General features: G+C 45.0%; 1 protein-coding gene across 1 annotated transcript in view; it reads left to right on the top strand.

The window, feature by feature from the left end:
- Positions 1-20,236, top strand: part of MMP20 (matrix metallopeptidase 20) — a 59,468-nt gene that overhangs the window by 27,464 nt on the left and 11,768 nt on the right. The window contains exon 6 of the mRNA XM_088456696.1: positions 16,885-17,011. Coding sequence (XP_088312822.1) covers positions 16,885-17,011 — 127 coding nt within the window. The remainder of the gene's footprint in view (positions 1-16,884; positions 17,012-20,236) is intronic.

Genomic DNA, 20,236 nt, shown 5'->3' with positions numbered 1-20,236 from the left:
CAATTTCTGATCGTAATAGCTAGTTTGCGCACGCGCATTGCGAATTTTACGCATGCGCAGTTTAGCGAACATCGGTGGCGTACGACCGAGCGGCCGCAACGACCGACTCTGAATGAGGTCCCTATTTTCAAATGGGAAAACATCTGGATGAGAGTTTAAATCGTGAGTTTTTTAGTCTGAAAAACATGCGAGTTTGCAAAGTGTGCGAAAACTCTCACATTTTCTAAACTCTCACCCTATTACATTTGGCAGAGCTGCTGGGGGTGGAGGCGTGGCTTCAGTGCAGAGCGGGGAAGCTACATGCCAAGTGACAATCTCACTCAGGCAAGCTCTGGGCCCCTGCGTAGTGATGGCCATCGATGGGGTGTCCATAGATGATTACCATTCCATTGGTGGTTACCCTCGATGGCACACAAAACCATCTATGGTGAACCATCGATGGTTTGCACCCCTTCATGGCCACCGCTGCGGTGGGGAACAGGGACCGCGGGGCAATCAAAAAACGGGATGGAGTTTAGCGGCCACCGAGGGGCTAAGGTTCATCCAGGTAAAAAAAAATCTAGCACCTTTTAGAAGACAAACAGCTACAATCTGATTGGTTGCTATGGGCAAAATCTCCACTTCTAATAAAAACCCACACTTTAGTAAATATACTCCTGAGACTCTAGATTAAAATTGCTGTGTGAGGTTTGCCAAGAACCCAAAAGAAACATGCATATATAGAAAACATAGCTCTAAGAAGACAACTATAAAACTACTTCATATAACAATTAATTTAATAAGATATATACTATAATATACCAACAACCAAATAAATAACAATAAAAAAAATATAAATATTTGTGGCGATGCTATGAAAGGAACTGACATCCAAGCTTTCCACTTATGCAGATCAGAGAAAAGGGGGAAGTCTGAAGATTGTCGAGGTAAAGTATTGAGGAGAAGACCACAGGGTATGTATAGTAGCAGCAGTTTATAAAATGCCTCTCCTTGTCGAACGAGGACTGCTTTGGCGCGTCCTCCATCCTCAGTGCAGACAGGTAAGCTGAGCAGGCGGCCTCTAGGACCTGCAGGAGCTCAGTGAGAGCTCTAACCTCTGACCTGCGCTACTGTGTATGCGCGGTGTCTCTGCACTTCTTTCTCCCTGGTATTTGTACCAACTAGATGTGACGCCAAGACTCTCCAACATAATATGCAGAGCCTATATAACACAGCAAGTACTGTACACTATGGGCTCTATTTATTAACATTATTTTTACTAAAATAAAGTGAAAAAGGGTGTTTTTACACCCTTTTCACATTATTTTAGTATCACCTAAAGTTACTAAAGGGCAATTGGAGTAGAATTCGTAAAATTCTACTCCAAGCACTAATTATCACATATTTTTAGTAATCAGATCGCATTTCCTATCATGGTAGTTACTAAAAATAAATTGTACCGGGGGAAGCCTTGTGATAATAACACCACCTGGAGGTGGCGTTATCCAGGGTCTCCCCCGGTTACCGGACTCCTGCTCCGCTCTAACAGGCAGAGCAGAGCTCGGAGCCGGCCCCAGTGATCAGCTGTGTGGTCTAAACAGACCACACGCTGATACACTGCTAAAAAAAAAAAAATAACTTACCTGAGTCCAGGGACTGGAGATCGGGGCTCCGGTGATGTCCTCCCTCCGGTCAGCTGGTCTCCCATCTTGCACTGGGCCCCGGTCAGCTGACCGGGTCCCAGTGCAGGATGGGAGATCAGCTGACTGGAGTAACGGAGGACATCACCGGAGTCCCGATCACCGGAGGTAAGTGTAATTAACGGACGGGGGGGGTTTGGCGGGGTGGGGCTTAACGCAGGGGCGGGGCTTAGCAGCGGCCGGTCGGTGCATGTGCGGGCACTTGTCACGGTATTTTTTCCGAAAATACCGTGATAAGTGTGCGGAGGGTATTTGCAGGGACAGAGCTTTATCGCAAGCTCTGTCCCTGCAAAGGATTGTTAGTAAATCCCTGTTATATTGTCTGAATTCGCAATGCAAATTCAGTTGGTAATATCACACTTCAATATGCGGATTGTAGTAAATAGAGCCCTATATCACCACTACTATAGGTTGTGGGCATATTGATAAAAGTAGTTCCAGTGTCAAACACTGATGGCACAATATGATTTTATAATGATTACCCTAAATTAAATGTCATGTACTGTACAATTTTGACAGTTAACCAGAGCCTAATTTTGATAAACTGATAACACTGTTCAACTGAGTAATGCTAAACATCTCAAAGACCTGGATTTAAGAAAAAGAAGTATACTGGGAAATTCTTCTTGTTTATGCTCTATACTGTATATCAAACCAGTACTAGTGGCCCTGGACAGAGCAGTAACAAGGACTCTGGACACCCTGTGCTGGCCCCGGCCCTATGTGCATGACATCATAAAGTCGCACATAAAGGGGTGGGGCCAGAAGGGCAGCAGTGACAGGAGTGTCTTGAAGACGATCCGGGCAGCTGTAATTATGGCAATGTGTCTGGACGCTACAGTGTGGAATGAGAGGTTAAAATATATGTGAAAAAATACATGAATAATAAACAAACATAAAAGGTGATGTGAAAAGCAACTATGTGTATTGAGTGGTGATGCCCTGAGGAGGCCCAGCCAGACCAGTCCCGGGGGACCTACGCCCAAATGCTCACCCCAAATGTAAAATATACCAATTATAAGGCCTCATGATAAAGGCACATATATAATTTGGGGTGAGCGTTTGGGCGTAGGGCCCCCGGGACTGGTCTGGCTGGGCCTCCTCAGGGCATCACCACTTAATACACATAGTTGCTTTTCACATCACCTTTTATGTTTGTTTATTATTCATGTATTTTTTCACATATATTTTAACCTCTCATTCCACACTTAATGATTACTCGCACACATCTATACTTTACACTGCACTATCACTCTTTTTCCATTTTCGTGTGATGCCCTGGGGGGGTCCTGGGCTGGACGTTTTTTGGGGTGCACTGCGCCCCGGACGTGAACCCCTTAGTGTTAGAGACTGCTGGTAACAGAGAAGCTGTGACGTGGCCTAGCAGCCTCCCATGTATTTGCAAATGCATGCAACTAATATCTCTGAATTTCTATGACCATATAGTGTTCATATATTGTTGCAGGTATTATTCAGTGTGCTGAGGTACAATAGGGGGTTAAATCCCCCTCCTTTCTCTAGTCATTTCTAAATCGCAAACAAGAGTAGAGATCTGAAAAAAACAAATCTTGGTGCCCCTTATCTTCTTGCATGCTTACCTACTCTCCTGGAAGTAGCGGGAGACTGCAGAATTCATTTAGCCCAGTCCCCTCCTCGTGGTCCTGCGATTCGCGCAGTTTATCATGATGAGGCAGGGCCTATTTACATATAAGCCTGGCCACGCCTCCCGAAGCGGCCAGCTGCATATCTTCTCTAGTATAAAAAGATATAAAATGTTGGCAAGTATGTCTTCTTTTCTAGGTTTATCTACTGTACACTGAACAGGTGTATTGTCTAAGGAAGCTGACAATCTTGGGGGTCTATCCATTTAGATGCAAGTTTTTGAAAGTGAACTCGCATCATTAAACTTGCATACACCGCACAAACACGCACCCGAGAAAGGCAATGTCCAATTAGAAATAACAATTTGCGGAACTCGCATCAAGGCGGCATAACTTCTGTACAATATGGGACCTGGGAGAAGGACATGAGAAAGTGTGGAAATCATTCTAAACCCCAAAGGGTGGCAAATGAGATACCAGGACCATATAGCAGGCTGTTAGTAGCCATAAGCAAAGTATTGGAGGCGTCAAATGTTTATATAGTAGTTTTTCAGTTATTTGATATAATTTAGTAAAAAGTAAGAATAAATAATTTTACCTTTCATCTGCAAGTTCAAAAACCCCTCTCCCTTCAATACAACACCTCCACATACTATACCTGTCCCACATCAGTTACACCTCCACATACTATACCTGTCCCACAAAATTTACACCTCCACATACTATACCTGTCCCACATAATTTACTCCTCCACATACCTGTCCTACATCATTTACACCTTGACATATCTGTCCCACATCATTTACACCTCCACATACCTGTCCCACATAACACCACCACATACCTGTCCTACATCATTAACACCTCAACATACCTGTCCCACATCATTTACACCTCCACATACCTGTCCCACATCATTTACACCTCCACATACCTGTCCCACATCATTTACACCTCCACATACCTGTCCCACATCATTTACACCTCCACATACCTGTCCTACATCATTTACACCCCCACATACCTATCCCACATCATTTACACCTCCAGATACCTCTACCCATCATTTACACCTCCACATACCTGTCCCACATCATTTACATCTCCACATACCTGGACCACATCATTTACACCTCCACATACATGTCCCATATCATTTACCCCTCCACATACCTGTCCCACATCATTTACCCCTCCACATACCTGTTCCACATCATTTACACCACCACATACCTGTCCTACATCATTTACACCTCCACATACCTGTGCTACATCATTTACACCTCCACCTACCACTCCCACATCATTTACACCTCCACATACCTGTCCTACATCATTTACACCTCCACATACCTGTCTCAAATCATTTACACCTCCACATACCTGTCTGAAATCATTTACACCTCCACATACCTGTCCCACATCATTTACACCTCCACATACCTGTCCTACATCATTTACACTTCCACATACCTGCCCCACATCATTTACACCTCCGCATACCTTTCCCCCATCATTTACATCACCACATACCTGTGTCTCATCATTTACACCTCCACATACCTGTCTCACATCATTTACACCTCCACATACCTATCCCACATCAATACACCTCCACATACCTGTCCCACATCATTTACACCTCCACATACCTGTCCTACATAACTTACACCTCCATATACCTGTCCTACATCATTTACACCTCCACGTACCTGTCCCACATCATTTACACCTCCACATACCCATCCTACATCATTTACACCTCCCCATACCTGTCCCACATCATTTACACCTCCACATACCTGGACTACATCATTTACATCTCCACATACCTGTCCCACATCATTTACAACTCCACATATCTGTCTCACATCATTTACACTCCCATATATCTGTCCCACATCATTTACACTCGCATATACCTGTCCTACATCATTTACACCTCCACATACCTGTCCTACATCATTTACACCTCCACATACCTGTCCCACATCATTTACACCTCCACATACCTGTCCTAAATCATTTACACCTCCACGTACCTGTCCTACATCATTTACACCTCCACATACCTATCCCACATCATTTACACCTCCAGATACCTGTACCCATCATTTACACCTCCACATACCTATCCCACATCATTTACACCTCCACATACCTGGACCACATCATTTACACCTCCACATACCTGTCTCAAATCATTTACACCTCCACATACCTGTCCCACATCATTTGCACCTCCACATACCTGTCCTACATAATTTACACTTCCACATACCTGCCCCACATCATTTACACCTCCACATACCTTTCACCCATCATTTACACAACCACATACCTGTGTCTCATCATTTACACCTCCACATACCTGTCTCACATCATTTACACCTCCACATACCTATCCCACATCACTACACCTCTACATACCTGTCCTACATCATTTACACCTCCACATACCTGTCCTACATCATTTACACCTCCACATACCTGTCCTACATCATTTACACCTCAACATACCTGCCCCTCATCATTTACACCTCCACATACCTGTCCTACATCATTTACACCTCCACATACCTGTCCTACATCATTTACACCTCAACATACCTGTCCTAAATCATTTACACCTCCACATACCTGTCCTACATCATTTACACCTCCACATACCTATCCCACATCATTTACACCTCCACATACCTATCCCACATCATTTACATCACCACATACCTGTCCTACATCATTTACACCTCCACATACCTGTCTCAAATCATTTACACCTCCACATACCTGTCCCACATCATTTACACCTCCACATACCTGTCCTACATCATTTACACTTCCACATACCTGCCCCACATCATTTACACTCCCATTGACCTGTCCTACATCATTTACACCTCCTCATACCTGTCATACATCATTTACACCTCCACATACCTGTCCCACATCATTTACACCTCCACATACCTGTCCTAAATCATTTACACCTCCACATACCTGTCCTACATCATTTACACCTCCACATACCTATCCCACATCATTTACACCTCCACATACCTATCCCACATCATTTACACCTCCACATACCTGGACCACATCATTTACACCTCCACATACCTGTCTCAAATCAATTACACCTCCACATACCTGTCCCACATCATTTGCACCTCCACATACCTGTCCTACATCATTTACACTTCCACATACCTGCCCCACATCATCTACACCTCCACATACCTTTCCCCCATCATTTACACAACCACATACCTGTGTCTCATCATTTACACCTCCACATACCTGTCTCACATCAATTACACCTCCACATACCTATCCCACATCACTACACCTCTACATACCTGTCCTACATCATTTACACCTCCAAATACCTTTCCTACATCATTTACACCTACACATACCTGTCCTACATCATTTACACCTCCACATACCTGTCATACATCATTTACACCTCCACATACCTGTCCCACATCATTTACACCTCCACATACCTGTCCTACATCATTTACACCTCCACATACCTGTCCTACATCATTTACACCTCAACATACCTGCCCCACATCATGTACACCTCCACATACCTGCCCCACATCATTTACACCTCCACATACCTGTCCCACATCATTTACACCTCCACATACCTGTCCTACATCATTTACACCTCCACATACCTATCCCACATCATTTAAACCTCCACATACCTCTACCCATCATTTACACCTCCACATACCTATCCCACATCATTTACACCTCCACATACCTGGACCACATCATTTACACCTCCACATACATGTCCCATATCATTTACCCCTCCACATACCTGTCCCACATCATTTACACCTCCACATACCTGTCCTACATCATTTACACTTCCACATACCTGCCCCACATCATTTAAACCTCCACATACCTTTCACCCATCATTTACACAACCACATACCTGTGTCTCATCATTCACACCTCCACATACCTGTCTCACATCATTTACACCTCCACATACCTATCCCACATCACTAAACCTCTACATACCTGTCCTACATCATTTACACCTCCACATACCTGTCCTACATCATTTACACCTCCACATACCTGTCCTACATCATTTACACCTCCACATACCTGTCCCACATCATTTACACCTCCACATACCTGTCCTACATCATTTACACCTCCACATACCTGTCCTACATCATTTACACCTCAACATACCTGCCCCACATCATTTACACCTCCACATACCTATCCCACATCATTTACCCCTCCACATACCTGTTCCACATCATTTACACCTCCACATACCTGTCCTACATCATTTACACCTCCACATACCTGTCCTACATCATTTACACCTCCACCTACCAGTCCCACATCATTTACACCTCCACATACCTGTCCTACATCATTTACACCTCCACATACCTGTCTCAAATCATTTACACCTCCACATACCTGTCTGAAAACATTTACACCTCCACATACCTGTCCCACATCATTTACAGCTCCACATACCTGTCCTACATCATTTACACTTCCACATACCTGCCCCACATAATTTACACCTCCATATACCTTTCCCCCATCATTTACATCACCACATACCTGTGTCTCATCATTTACACCTCCACATACCTGTCTCACATCATTTGCACCTCCACATACCTATCCCACATACCTGTCCCACATCATTTACACCTCCACATACCTGTCCTACATAATTTACACCTCCACATACCTGTCCCACATCATTTACACCTCCACATACCTGTCCCACATCATTTACACCTCCACATACCTGTCCTACATCATTTACACCTCCCCATACCAGTCCCACATCATTTACACCTCCACATGCCTGTCCTACATCATTTACACCTCCACATACCTGTCCCACATCATTTACACCTCCACATATCTGCCCCACATCATTTACACTCCCATATACCTGTCCCACATCATTTACACCTCCTCATACCTGTCCTACATCATTTACACCTCCACATACCTGTCCCACATCATTTACACCTCCACATACCTGTCCTAAATCATTTACACCTCCACATACCTGTTCTACATCATTTACACCTCCACATCCCTGTCCCACATCATTTACACCTCCACATACCTGTCCCACATCATTTACACCTCCACATACCTGTCCTACATCATTTACACCTCCACATACCTATCCCACATCATTTAAACCTCCACATACCTCTACCCATCATTTACACCTCCACATACCTATCCCACATAATTTACACCTCCACATACCTGTCCTACATCATTTACACTTCCACATACCTGCCCCACATAATTTACACCTCCACATACCTTTCCCCCATCATTTACACCATCACATACCTGTGTCTCATCATTTACACCTCCACATACCTATCCCACATCACTACACCTCCACATACCTGTCCCACATCATTTACACCTCCACATACCTGTCCTACATCATTTACACTCCCATTGACCTGTCCTACATCATTTACACCTCCTCATACCTGTCATACATCATTTACACCTCCACATACCTGTCCCACATCATTTACACCTCCACATACCTGTCCTAAATCATTTACACCTCCACATACCTGTCCTACATCATTTACACCTCCACATACCTATCCCACATCATTTACACCTCCACATACCTATCCCACATCATTTACACCTCCACATACCTGGACCACATCATTTACACCTCCACATACCTGTCTCAAATCAATTACACCTCCACATACCTGTCCCACATCATTTGCACCTCCACATACCTGTCCTACATCATTTACACTTCCACATACCTGCCCCACATCATCTACACCTCCACATACCTTTCCCCCATCATTTACACAACCACATACCTGTGTCTCATCATTTACACCTCCACATACCTGTGTCACATCAATTACACCTCCCCATACCTATCCCACATCACTACACCTCTACATACCTGTCCTACATCATTTACACCTCCAAATACCTGTCCTACATCATTTACACCTCAACATACCTGTCCTACATCATTTACACCTCCACATACCTGTCATACATCATTTACACCTCCACATACCTGTCCCACATCATTTACACCTCCACATACCTGTCCTACATCATTTACACCTCCACATACCTGTCCTACATCATTTACACCTCAACATACCTGCCCCACATCATGTACACCTCCACATACCTGTCCCACATAATTTACACCTCCACATACCTGTCCCACATCATTTACACCTCCACATACCTGTACTACATCATTTACACCTCCACATACCTATCCCACATCATTTAAACCTCCACATACCTCTACCCATCATTTACACCTCCACATACCTATCCCACATCATTTACACCTCCACATACCTGGACCACATCATTTACACCTCCACATACATGTCCCATATCATTTACCCCTCCACATACCTGTCCCACATCATTTACACCTCCACATACCTGTCCTACATCATTTACACTTCCACATACCTGCCCCACATCATTTAAACCTCCACATACCTTTCACCCATCATTTACACAGCCACATACCTGTGTCTCATCATTTACACCTCCACATACCTGTCTCACATCATTTACACCTCCACATACCTATCCCACATCACTACACCTCTACATACCTGTCCTACATCATTTACACCTCCACATACCTGTCCTACATCATTTACACCTCCACATACCTGTCCTACATCATTTACACCTCCACATACCTGTCCCACATCATTTACACCTCCACATACCTGTCCTACATCATTTACACCTCCACATACCTGTCCTACATCATTTACACCTCAAAATACCTGCCCCACATCATTTACACCTCCACATACCTATCCCACATCATTTATCCCTCCACATACCTGTTCCACATCATTTACACCTCCACATACCTGTCCTACATCATTTACACCTCCACATACCTGTCCTACATCATTTACACCTCCACCTACCAGTCCCACATCATTTACACCTCCACATACCTGTCCCACATCATTTACACCTCCACATACCTGTCTCAAATCATTTACACCTCAACATACCTGTCTGAAAACATTTACACCTCCACATACCTGTCCCACATCATTTACAGCTCCACATACCTGTCCTACATCATTTACACTTCCACATACCTGCCCCACATAATATACACCTCCATATACCTTTCCCCCATCATTTACATCACCACATACCTGTGTCTCATCATTTACACCTCCACATACCTGTCTCACATCATTTGCACCTCCACATACCTATCCCACATACCTGTCCCACATCATTTACACCTCCACATACCTGTCCTACATAATTTACACCTCCACATACCTGTCCCACATCATTTACACCTCCACATACCTGTCCCACATCATTTACACCTCCACATACCTGTCCTACATCATTTACACCTCCCCATACCAGTCCCACATCATTTACACCTCCACATGCCTGTCCTACATCATTTACACCTCCACATACCTGTCCCACATCATTTACACCTCCACATATCTGTCCCACATCATTTACACTCCCATATACCTTTTTCCACATCATTTACACCTCCTCATACCTGTCCTACATCATTTACACCTCCACATACCTGTCCCACATCATTTACACCTCCACATACCTGTCTTAAATCATTTACACCTCCACATACCTGTCCTACATCATTTACACCTCCACATACCTATCCCACATCATGTACACCTCCACATACCTATCCCACATCATTTACACCTCCACATTCCTGGACCACATCATTTACACCTCCACATACCTGTCTCAAATCATTTACACCTCCACATACCTGTCCCACATCATTTGCACCTCCACATACCTGTCCTACATCATTTACACTTCCACATACCTGCCCCACATCATTTACACCTCCACATACCTTTCCCCCATCATTTACACAACCACATACCTGTGTCTCATCATTTACACCTCCACATACCTGTCTCACATCAATTACACCTCCACATACCTATCCCACATCACTACATCTCTACATACCTGTCCTACATAAATTACACCTCCACATACCTGTCCTACATCATTTACACCTACACATACCTGTCCTACATCATTTACACCTCCACATACCTGTCATACGACATTTACACCTCCACATACCTGTCCCACATCATTTACACCTCCACATACCTGTCCTACATAATTTACACCTCCACATACCTGTCCTACATCATTTACACCTCAACATACCTGCTCCACATCATGCACACCTCCACATACCTGTCCCATATCATTTACACCTCCACATACCTGTCCCACATCATTTACACCTCCACATACCTGTCCTACATCATTTACACCTCCACATACCTATCCCACATCATTTAAACCTCCACATACCTCTACCCATCATTTACACCTCCACTTACCTATCCCACATCATTTACACCTCCACATACCTGGACCACATCATTTACACCTCCACATACATGTCCCATATCATTTACCCCTCCACATACCTGTCCCACATCATTTACACCTCCACATACCTGTTCCACATCAATTACACCTCCACATACCTGTCCTACATCATTTACACCTCCACATACCTGTCCTACATCAATTACACCTCCACATACCTGTCCCACATAATTTACACCTCCACATACCTGTCCTACATCATTTACACCTCCACATACCTGTCTCAAATCATTTACACCTCCACATACCTGTCCCACATCATTTACACCTCCACATACCTGTCCTACATCATTTACACCTCCACATACCTGTCCCACATCATTTACACCTCCACATACCTGTCCTAAATCATTTACACCTCCACATACCTGTCCTACATCATTTACACCTCCACATACCTATCCCACATCATTTACACCTCCACATACCTATCCCACATCAATTACACCTCCACATACCTGGACCACATCATTTACACCTCCACATACCTGTATCAAATCATTTACACCTCCACATACCTGTCCCACATCATTTGCACCTCCACATACCTGTCCTACATCATTTACACTTCCACATACCTGCCCCGCATCATTTACAGCTCCACATACCTTTCCCCCATCATTTACACAACCACATACCTGTGTCTCATCATTTACACCTCCACATACCTGTCTCACATCAATTACACCTCCACATACCTATCCCACATCACTACACCTCTACATACCTGTCCTACATCATTTACACCTCCACATACATGTCCTACATCATTTACACCTCCACATACCTGTCCTACATCATTTACACCTCCACATACCTGTCCTACATCATTTACACCTCCACATACCTGTCCCACATCATGTACACCTCCACATACCTGTCCTACATCATTTACACCTCCACATACCTGTCCTACATCATTTACACCTCAACATACCTGCCCCACATCATGTACACCTCCACATCCCTGTCCCACATCATTTACACCTCCACATACCTGTCCCACATCATTTACACCTCCACATACCTGTCCTACATCATTTACACCTCCACATACCTATCCCACATCATTTAAACCTCCACATACCTCTACCCATCATTTACACCTCCACATACCTATCCCACATAATTTACACCTCCACATACCTGTCCTACATCATTTACACTTCCACATACCTGCCCCACATAATTTACACCTCCACATACCTTTCCCCCATCATTTACACCATCACATACCTGTGTCTCATCATTTACACCTCCACATACCTATCCCACATCACTACACCTCCACATACCTGTCCCACATCATTTACACCTCCACATACCTGTGCTACATAATTTACACCTCCACATACCTGTCCTACATCATTTACACCTCCATATACCTGTCCCACATCATTTACACCTCCACATACCTGTCCCACATCATTTACACCTCCACATACCCGTCCTTCATCATTTACACCTCCCCATACCTGTCCTACATCATTTACACCTCCACATACCTGTCCTACATCATTTACACCTCCACATACCTGTCCCACATCATTTACACCTCCACATATCTGTCCCACATCATTTACACTTCCACATACCTGTCCTACATCATTTACACCTCCACATACCTTTCCTACATCATTTACACCTCCACATACCTGTCCCACATCATTTACACCCCCAAATACCTGTACTAAATCATTTACACCTCCACATACCTGTCCTACATCATTTACACCTCCACATACCTTTCCCACATCATTTACACCTCCAGATACCTGTACCCATCATTTACACCTCCACATACCTATCCCACATCATTTACACCTCCACATACTTGGACCACATCATTTACACCTCCACATACCTGTCCTGCATCATTTGCACCTTCACTTACCTGTCCCACATCATTTACACCTCCACATACCTGTCCTACATCATTTACCCCTCCACATACCTGTCCCACATCATTTACCCCTCCACATACCTGTTCCACATCATTTACACCTCCACATACCTGTCCTACATCATTTACACCTCCACATACCTGTCCTACATCATTTGCACCTCCACCTACCTGTCCCACATCATTTACACCTCCACATACCTGTCCTACATCATTTACACCTCCACATACCTGTCTCAAATCATTTACTCCTCCACATACCTGTCCCACATCATTTACACCTCCACATACCTGTCCTACATCATTTACACTTCCACATACCTGCCCCACATCATTTACACCTCCACATACCTTTCCCCCATCATTTACACCACCACATACCTGTGTCTCATCATTTACACCTCCACATACCAGTCTCACATCATTTACACGTCCACATACCTATCCCACATCACTACACCTCTACATACCTGTCCTACATCATTTACACCTCCACATACCTGTCCTACATCATTTACACCTCCACATACCTGTCCTACATCATGTACACCTCCACATACCTGTCCCACATCATTTACACCTCCACATATCTGTCCCACATCATTTACACTTCCACATACCTGTCCTACATAATTTAAACCTCCACATACCTGTCCCACATCATTTACACCTCCACATACCTGTCCTAAATCATTTACACCTCCACATACCTGTCCTACATCATTTACACCTCCACATACCTATCCCACATCATTTCCACCTCCAGATACCTGTACCCATCATTTACACCTCCACATACCTATCCCACATCATTTACACCTCCACATACTTTGACCACATCATTTACACCTCCACATACCTGTCCTGCATCATTTGCACCTTCACCTACCTGTCCCACATCATTTACACCTCCACATACCTGTCCTACATCATTTACCCCTCCACATACCTGTCCCACATCATTTACCCCTCCACATACCTGTTCCACATCATTTACACCTCCACATACCTGTCCTACATCATTTACACCTCCACATACCTGTCCTACATCATTTGCACCTCCACCTACCTGTCCCACATCATTTACACCTCCACATACCTGTCCTACATCATTTACACCTCCACATACCTGTCTCAAATCATTTACACCTCCACATACCTGTCCCACATCATTTACACCTCCACATACCTGTCCTACATCATTTACACTTCCACATACCTGCCCCACATCATTTACACCTCCACATACCTTTCCCCCATAATTTACACCACCACATACCTGTGTCTCATCATTTACACCTCCACATACCAGTCTCACATCATTTACACCTCCACATACCTATCCCACATCACTACACCTCTACATACCTGTCCTACATCATTTACACCTCCACATACCTGTCCTACATCATTTACACCTCCAGATACCTGTCCCACATCAGTTACACCTCCACATACCTGTCCCACATCATTTACACCTCCACATATCTGTCCCACATCATTTACACTTCCACATACCTGTCCTACATCATTTAAACCTCCACATACCTGTCCCACATCATTTACACCTCCACATACCTGTCCTAAATCATTTACACCTCCACATACCTGTCCTACATCATTTACACCTCCACATACCTATCCCACATCATTTACACCTCCAGATACCTGTACCCATCATTTACACCTCCACATACCTATCCTGCATCATTTGCACCTCCACCTACCTGTCCCACATCATTTACACCTCCACATACCTGTCCTACATCATTTACACCTCCACATACCTGGCCTACATCGTTTACACCTCCACATACCTGTCCCACATCATTTACACCTCCACATACCCGTCCTACATCATTTACACGTCCCCATACCTGTCCCACATAATTTACACCTCCACATACCTGTCCTACATCATTTACACCTCCACATATCTGTCCCACATCATTTACACTTCCACATACCTGTCCTACATCATTTACACCTCCACACACCTGTCCTACATCATTTACACCTCCCCATTTACACTTGCACATATCTCACCAGGCCCGCCCTGCCCCCCAAACGCCGCAGCATGTCAATCACGCTGTGGCTTGGCGGGGGGGGGTGCGCAGCGCAGACCCCTCAACATTGGAGATGTACATTAATCACCAGGCAAGTTTGGGATTAGACCAAAGCATCAACTTATTTATGATGTGAAGTAATTTTAAGGAAAAAATGGTAAAAGCGCTACACCTTTTGAATCTAAATGTTATGCTTACTTCAGGCAGATGCCTTTTCCACGTGTCCTGATTATGAAATGGTCGATATATATCAATAATGACAAACTATCACAAACTACACCCTTTGTATACAGCAGCTCCCCAAACAACAATAGGTCGGCAGCCCAGTGCTCAGTATTATTCTTCTTTACTACCATTGAATTAATTTTAAGTAATAAATCTTTCTATAAAGGAACCCTGGTAAATGCACTCTTTTCTTCTTTGGACCATAATATACTTGCCTACCCTCCCGATTCAGCCGGGAGCCTCCCGAAAATCAGGTGTCGCTTCTGGCCTCCCAGAAAGGCAGGTAAGCCTCACGGCGGCCGCGACCCCTCTGGTCCCCCCGCACTTACAATACAAACTCGCACAGCGGGGGGTTGGCCGTTGACGCGATTTACGCTGAATCGTGTCATCATGACCCTGCCCCCTGCTTCACAATGCTGGTGATCTTGGCATTGTGCAGCGTGGGCGGACCCACAATGATGCAATTGTGTAAGCACGCCCCCTCCCTGCTCTGCCCGCAAATGCAGGGTATTATGTCCGGTCGCGCCCACCTATACTGGCCACGCCCCCCTGCTATGCCGACCTGGCTGCTCCCTCCCGGACAGGGCAGGCAGAATGTCGGCAAGCTTGCAATTTGTGAGAGTAGTGATGGAAGAGTACAAGAGAATGTATTTTTTGTGATTCTGCCTGTTTTGTCCTATCTAATAAGTTTTACTTTAAAATAAAAATAGATATTTACTCTACAATACTAGAAAAAAGTTATTCCACATGATATAGCCAATGCTACTTAAAACAAAATCACAAACAATTGTTCAACTAGAATACATTCAGAAATGAAGGGAGTTGTATTAAAATTGCCAACAAGCTCTTTATTATCATTATTTTTTATATTGATCTGTTTGATATCTTTGATTTTGTCTATTTTATTTCAGGAACCAAGAAATCTGGACAAGAAAAGTCTGGAATACCCCTAACACCTAATCCATCTCACTGTGACCCAAATTTATCATTTGACGCTGTTACAGCTTTAGGGAGCGAACTTTTATTTTTTAAGGACAGGTGAATAAAATCTTAGAGTACATGATCAATATAACTATAGAAAGATATTTATAGATATGTCAAGAAGATATTAACTTCCAAGTTGTATTCAAATGATAAACCGTACATCACCTACACAATACAGACACCATAAAAAGTCACACTGCATCTGCTCCTTATGGGCCTGATGTTTTTGTAGCTGAGCGATAATCGGCAACCTGCGCACGCGTCACACAGCACATGAATTAAGGTGCATTACCGTAGTCGCTCGCAGGGACTATTTACCCGCAGTGTGATTGATAGTCAGGGAGCATTTGGGGGAGGTAACGGGAGTGGAGGCAAAGAGAGCAGGTGTGTCGCGACCATTTTGGGGGCATCTCACATCGTGCGTCTGCGATCACATACCCAAGAAATATGGCTCCTGTGTCTCAGCTCCCACGGCCATTCTGCTGCACCATAGGCTCACTCAGGACTGCGACAGTCTAATGATCTGTGACCGATGCTGCATTTTTGTACGCAGATGGTTGGATTTGAAAAACCGCCTCTCAAGTGCGCGTCTCTATACAGCGCCCGACGTCTGTGACATTTGCAGATTTTTTGCATAGCTGCTGCATACACTGACGCAGGAGCTGCAGCATTAGCGCACAAGTCTAAATCAGGCACTATGTTCTCAAAAAATGAACAACAGGGCAAAGATTCCAGGCCATCCATCTGCACCTGGTGTGATACTGCCTGATAGACAGATAAAGGCAACCATTGTAAGGAATGGCAGAATGGGACAGCATAGTTACTCTAACCACTACGTTCCAACTGGATTGTAGGGTTGAAAGTCTGGTTAAGGGAAGACCAGTGAGAGGGGGATTGCATTTGTCATCAGTTAAAGGGGAAAAATTGGTTCTGGATAAACCATGTTGTGATACAAATGGTGCAAATGCAAATTTCTTCATGCACAGACATTACTGATTGCTTTTGCATATAGGGCCTGATTCAAACCCGCTCGCAAGCGCTATGCGCTCGCAAGCGGGTCAATGTCTCTATTAGAGCCGGAAGCTCACTGGGGCTTGCGACAGACGAGACCCTACCACAAGGGTCTCGTCGCAAGCCCGATGGTCGCGATGGTCTCGACCATCGCGACCATCACCTGGCCGCTCGCTAAAGCTGTGGGTGGTCACCCACAGCTTGGCGAGCAGCCAGGAGGCCGAACAAAAAAAACCATGCGGCCGCCCTGATTCAGAGCGAGAGCTCGCTTTTTGCGAGCGGCTCTGAATCAGGCCCATAGTACACAAATAATGTGGACAGCTTTCATTTTACACCGCAATTTGAAGTCGAGCTAGGTTACACCCAACTCTAAATCTGTCCACGCATTTTAAATGACAGCATAACTTGGTTTTTATCAGGTGCCAAATTGCACTGTCTGCCTGTATTTACTAATAAATGTAAACGTGGACTCTGTAAGTGCAAGAAATAAAGTTTGTGCTGTGTGTGATACGTGCATATTCTGGATATGTTCTTAATACCCCTTTTACATCAGAGCAAAAATCCGGGTTATTGAAGGGTTGACCCAGATCAGGCCTTAGTGGAAACGGCTCCAAAAAAAATAACCCGGGTCAGTTGACCCAGCAATCCTACATGGGAATCGAGCAGGGTTGGACATGGGTAGGTCCCGGGTAATGAGGCAATGGTAACGGTCATGACCCGGGTTATTATTTGACCTGGGTAATACCAAAAGACTGTGATTGGAGCTCTGGGGCACTGGCCGATGATGTCATTGGTTAGTGCCCCCCCCCCCAGAGAGACAGCACATGCAGCCATCGCAGAATGAGCACAGAGAGCCCTCACCAGCCATCTCTGCAATCACTTGAAGTAAAAGAGCCCTGCAGAGAGTACAGACAGCCCTCACCAGCCTGCAGCAGCCACTGGTTACCCACCCGGCTATCCCACAGCTTGTCTCGCCTGATCCTCAGCTTAATAAACAGGCCCCTGTCTTATAAAAATAAGTTTTTCCTGCAGTCTTTATCCTGCAGTCTTTATCTACTCTCCCATAGGTTTTAGCAGGGCTGACCCTGGGTTCAGTGTAAACGGCAACGTGTAAATGGTATCTGAAGCCGGGTTCGAACCGGGATTTAGGTGTAAAAGCGTTATTAGACGTATGCAGGGCCGGCAACAGAAACCTTGGGGCACGGTACACTGACGTCTCTGGGGGCCCCCCATGAAACCCCCTACACACACTATATATATATATATAAATATATATATATATATATATATATAGGTTGGGTATGAAATCCAGACAGCTGTATAGCCGCAGGGTGAAATGCAGATGCTGGATTCCCGAAGCCGCAAAATCCCATCGGGGCAGATAAGTAGGCTAACCCTACCCTTCTCCCCCCCCAACCCTAACCCTCCCTTGGTGGTGCATAACCCTAAAACTCCCTTATTTCCACCCAGGGGTGCCTAAATCTAACCCCCCCTCTCCGCTCCCTAAACCTAACCCTCCCTCTCTGCTCCATAAACCTAGCCCCCCCTCTCTGCTCCCTAAACCTAACCCTTCCCTGGGGGGTGCCTTACCCTTAACTACCCCCCGGTGGTGCCTAACCCTAACCCCCCGTTTCCCTAGCCTAACCCTTACCAATCCCCCCCACGGCTAAGTGCTAACATTCCCCACTTACCTTAGTTCGGGAAGCCGTCTGTCAGGATTCCGGTGTTGGGCTAAAGAGAGGCGTTGGGATTTTGACGCCTATCTTTAGTACCAAGTCGGGATTTAGACGCCGGGATTTCGTCAGACGGCTTCCCGAGCGTCGGCATTCTGACTACATGATTTAAATATAAATAAAGTTAAAAGCCACTTACCACAAAACTATATTGACAGTGCTGCCCCTGGGCTGGGGATGGTATCTGCAGTCAATGTCATCGGGGGCCGTGATGTCCGCTTGGGATTGCCTCCTCCAGTTCCTTGTAGGCTGCTGCGGTCAGGGTATGGAGGGAGGCAGGCAGATACAGAAGTGCCAGCGCGGGCGCAACGTCATACGTTATGACGCTGTGGTGTCCATTACTATAGCGCATGCGCACTACACACCTGGCCACGCTCCAACTGCCAGTGAAGGATGCCGCCAAGCCGTCACCACCAGGGAGATTACCCGGGCGGCTTTTTGTTCATGTGTCCAGTTGTACCGCGCCGCGCTGGCCTGGACAGCCGGCGGAGACTGTTTGCACATGTAATTAAATTTAGCAGCCGGGGTCCCTCTG

Source organism: Taudactylus pleione, unplaced genomic scaffold (genome assembly GCF_031769625.1).
Source record: "Taudactylus pleione unplaced genomic scaffold, aTauple2 ptg000711l, whole genome shotgun sequence".
NCBI classification, from domain to species: Eukaryota; Metazoa; Chordata; class Amphibia; order Anura; family Myobatrachidae; genus Taudactylus; species Taudactylus pleione.
Note: the sequence above shows the minus strand (reverse complement) of the source record. Positions and strands in the feature narration are given on the sequence as shown.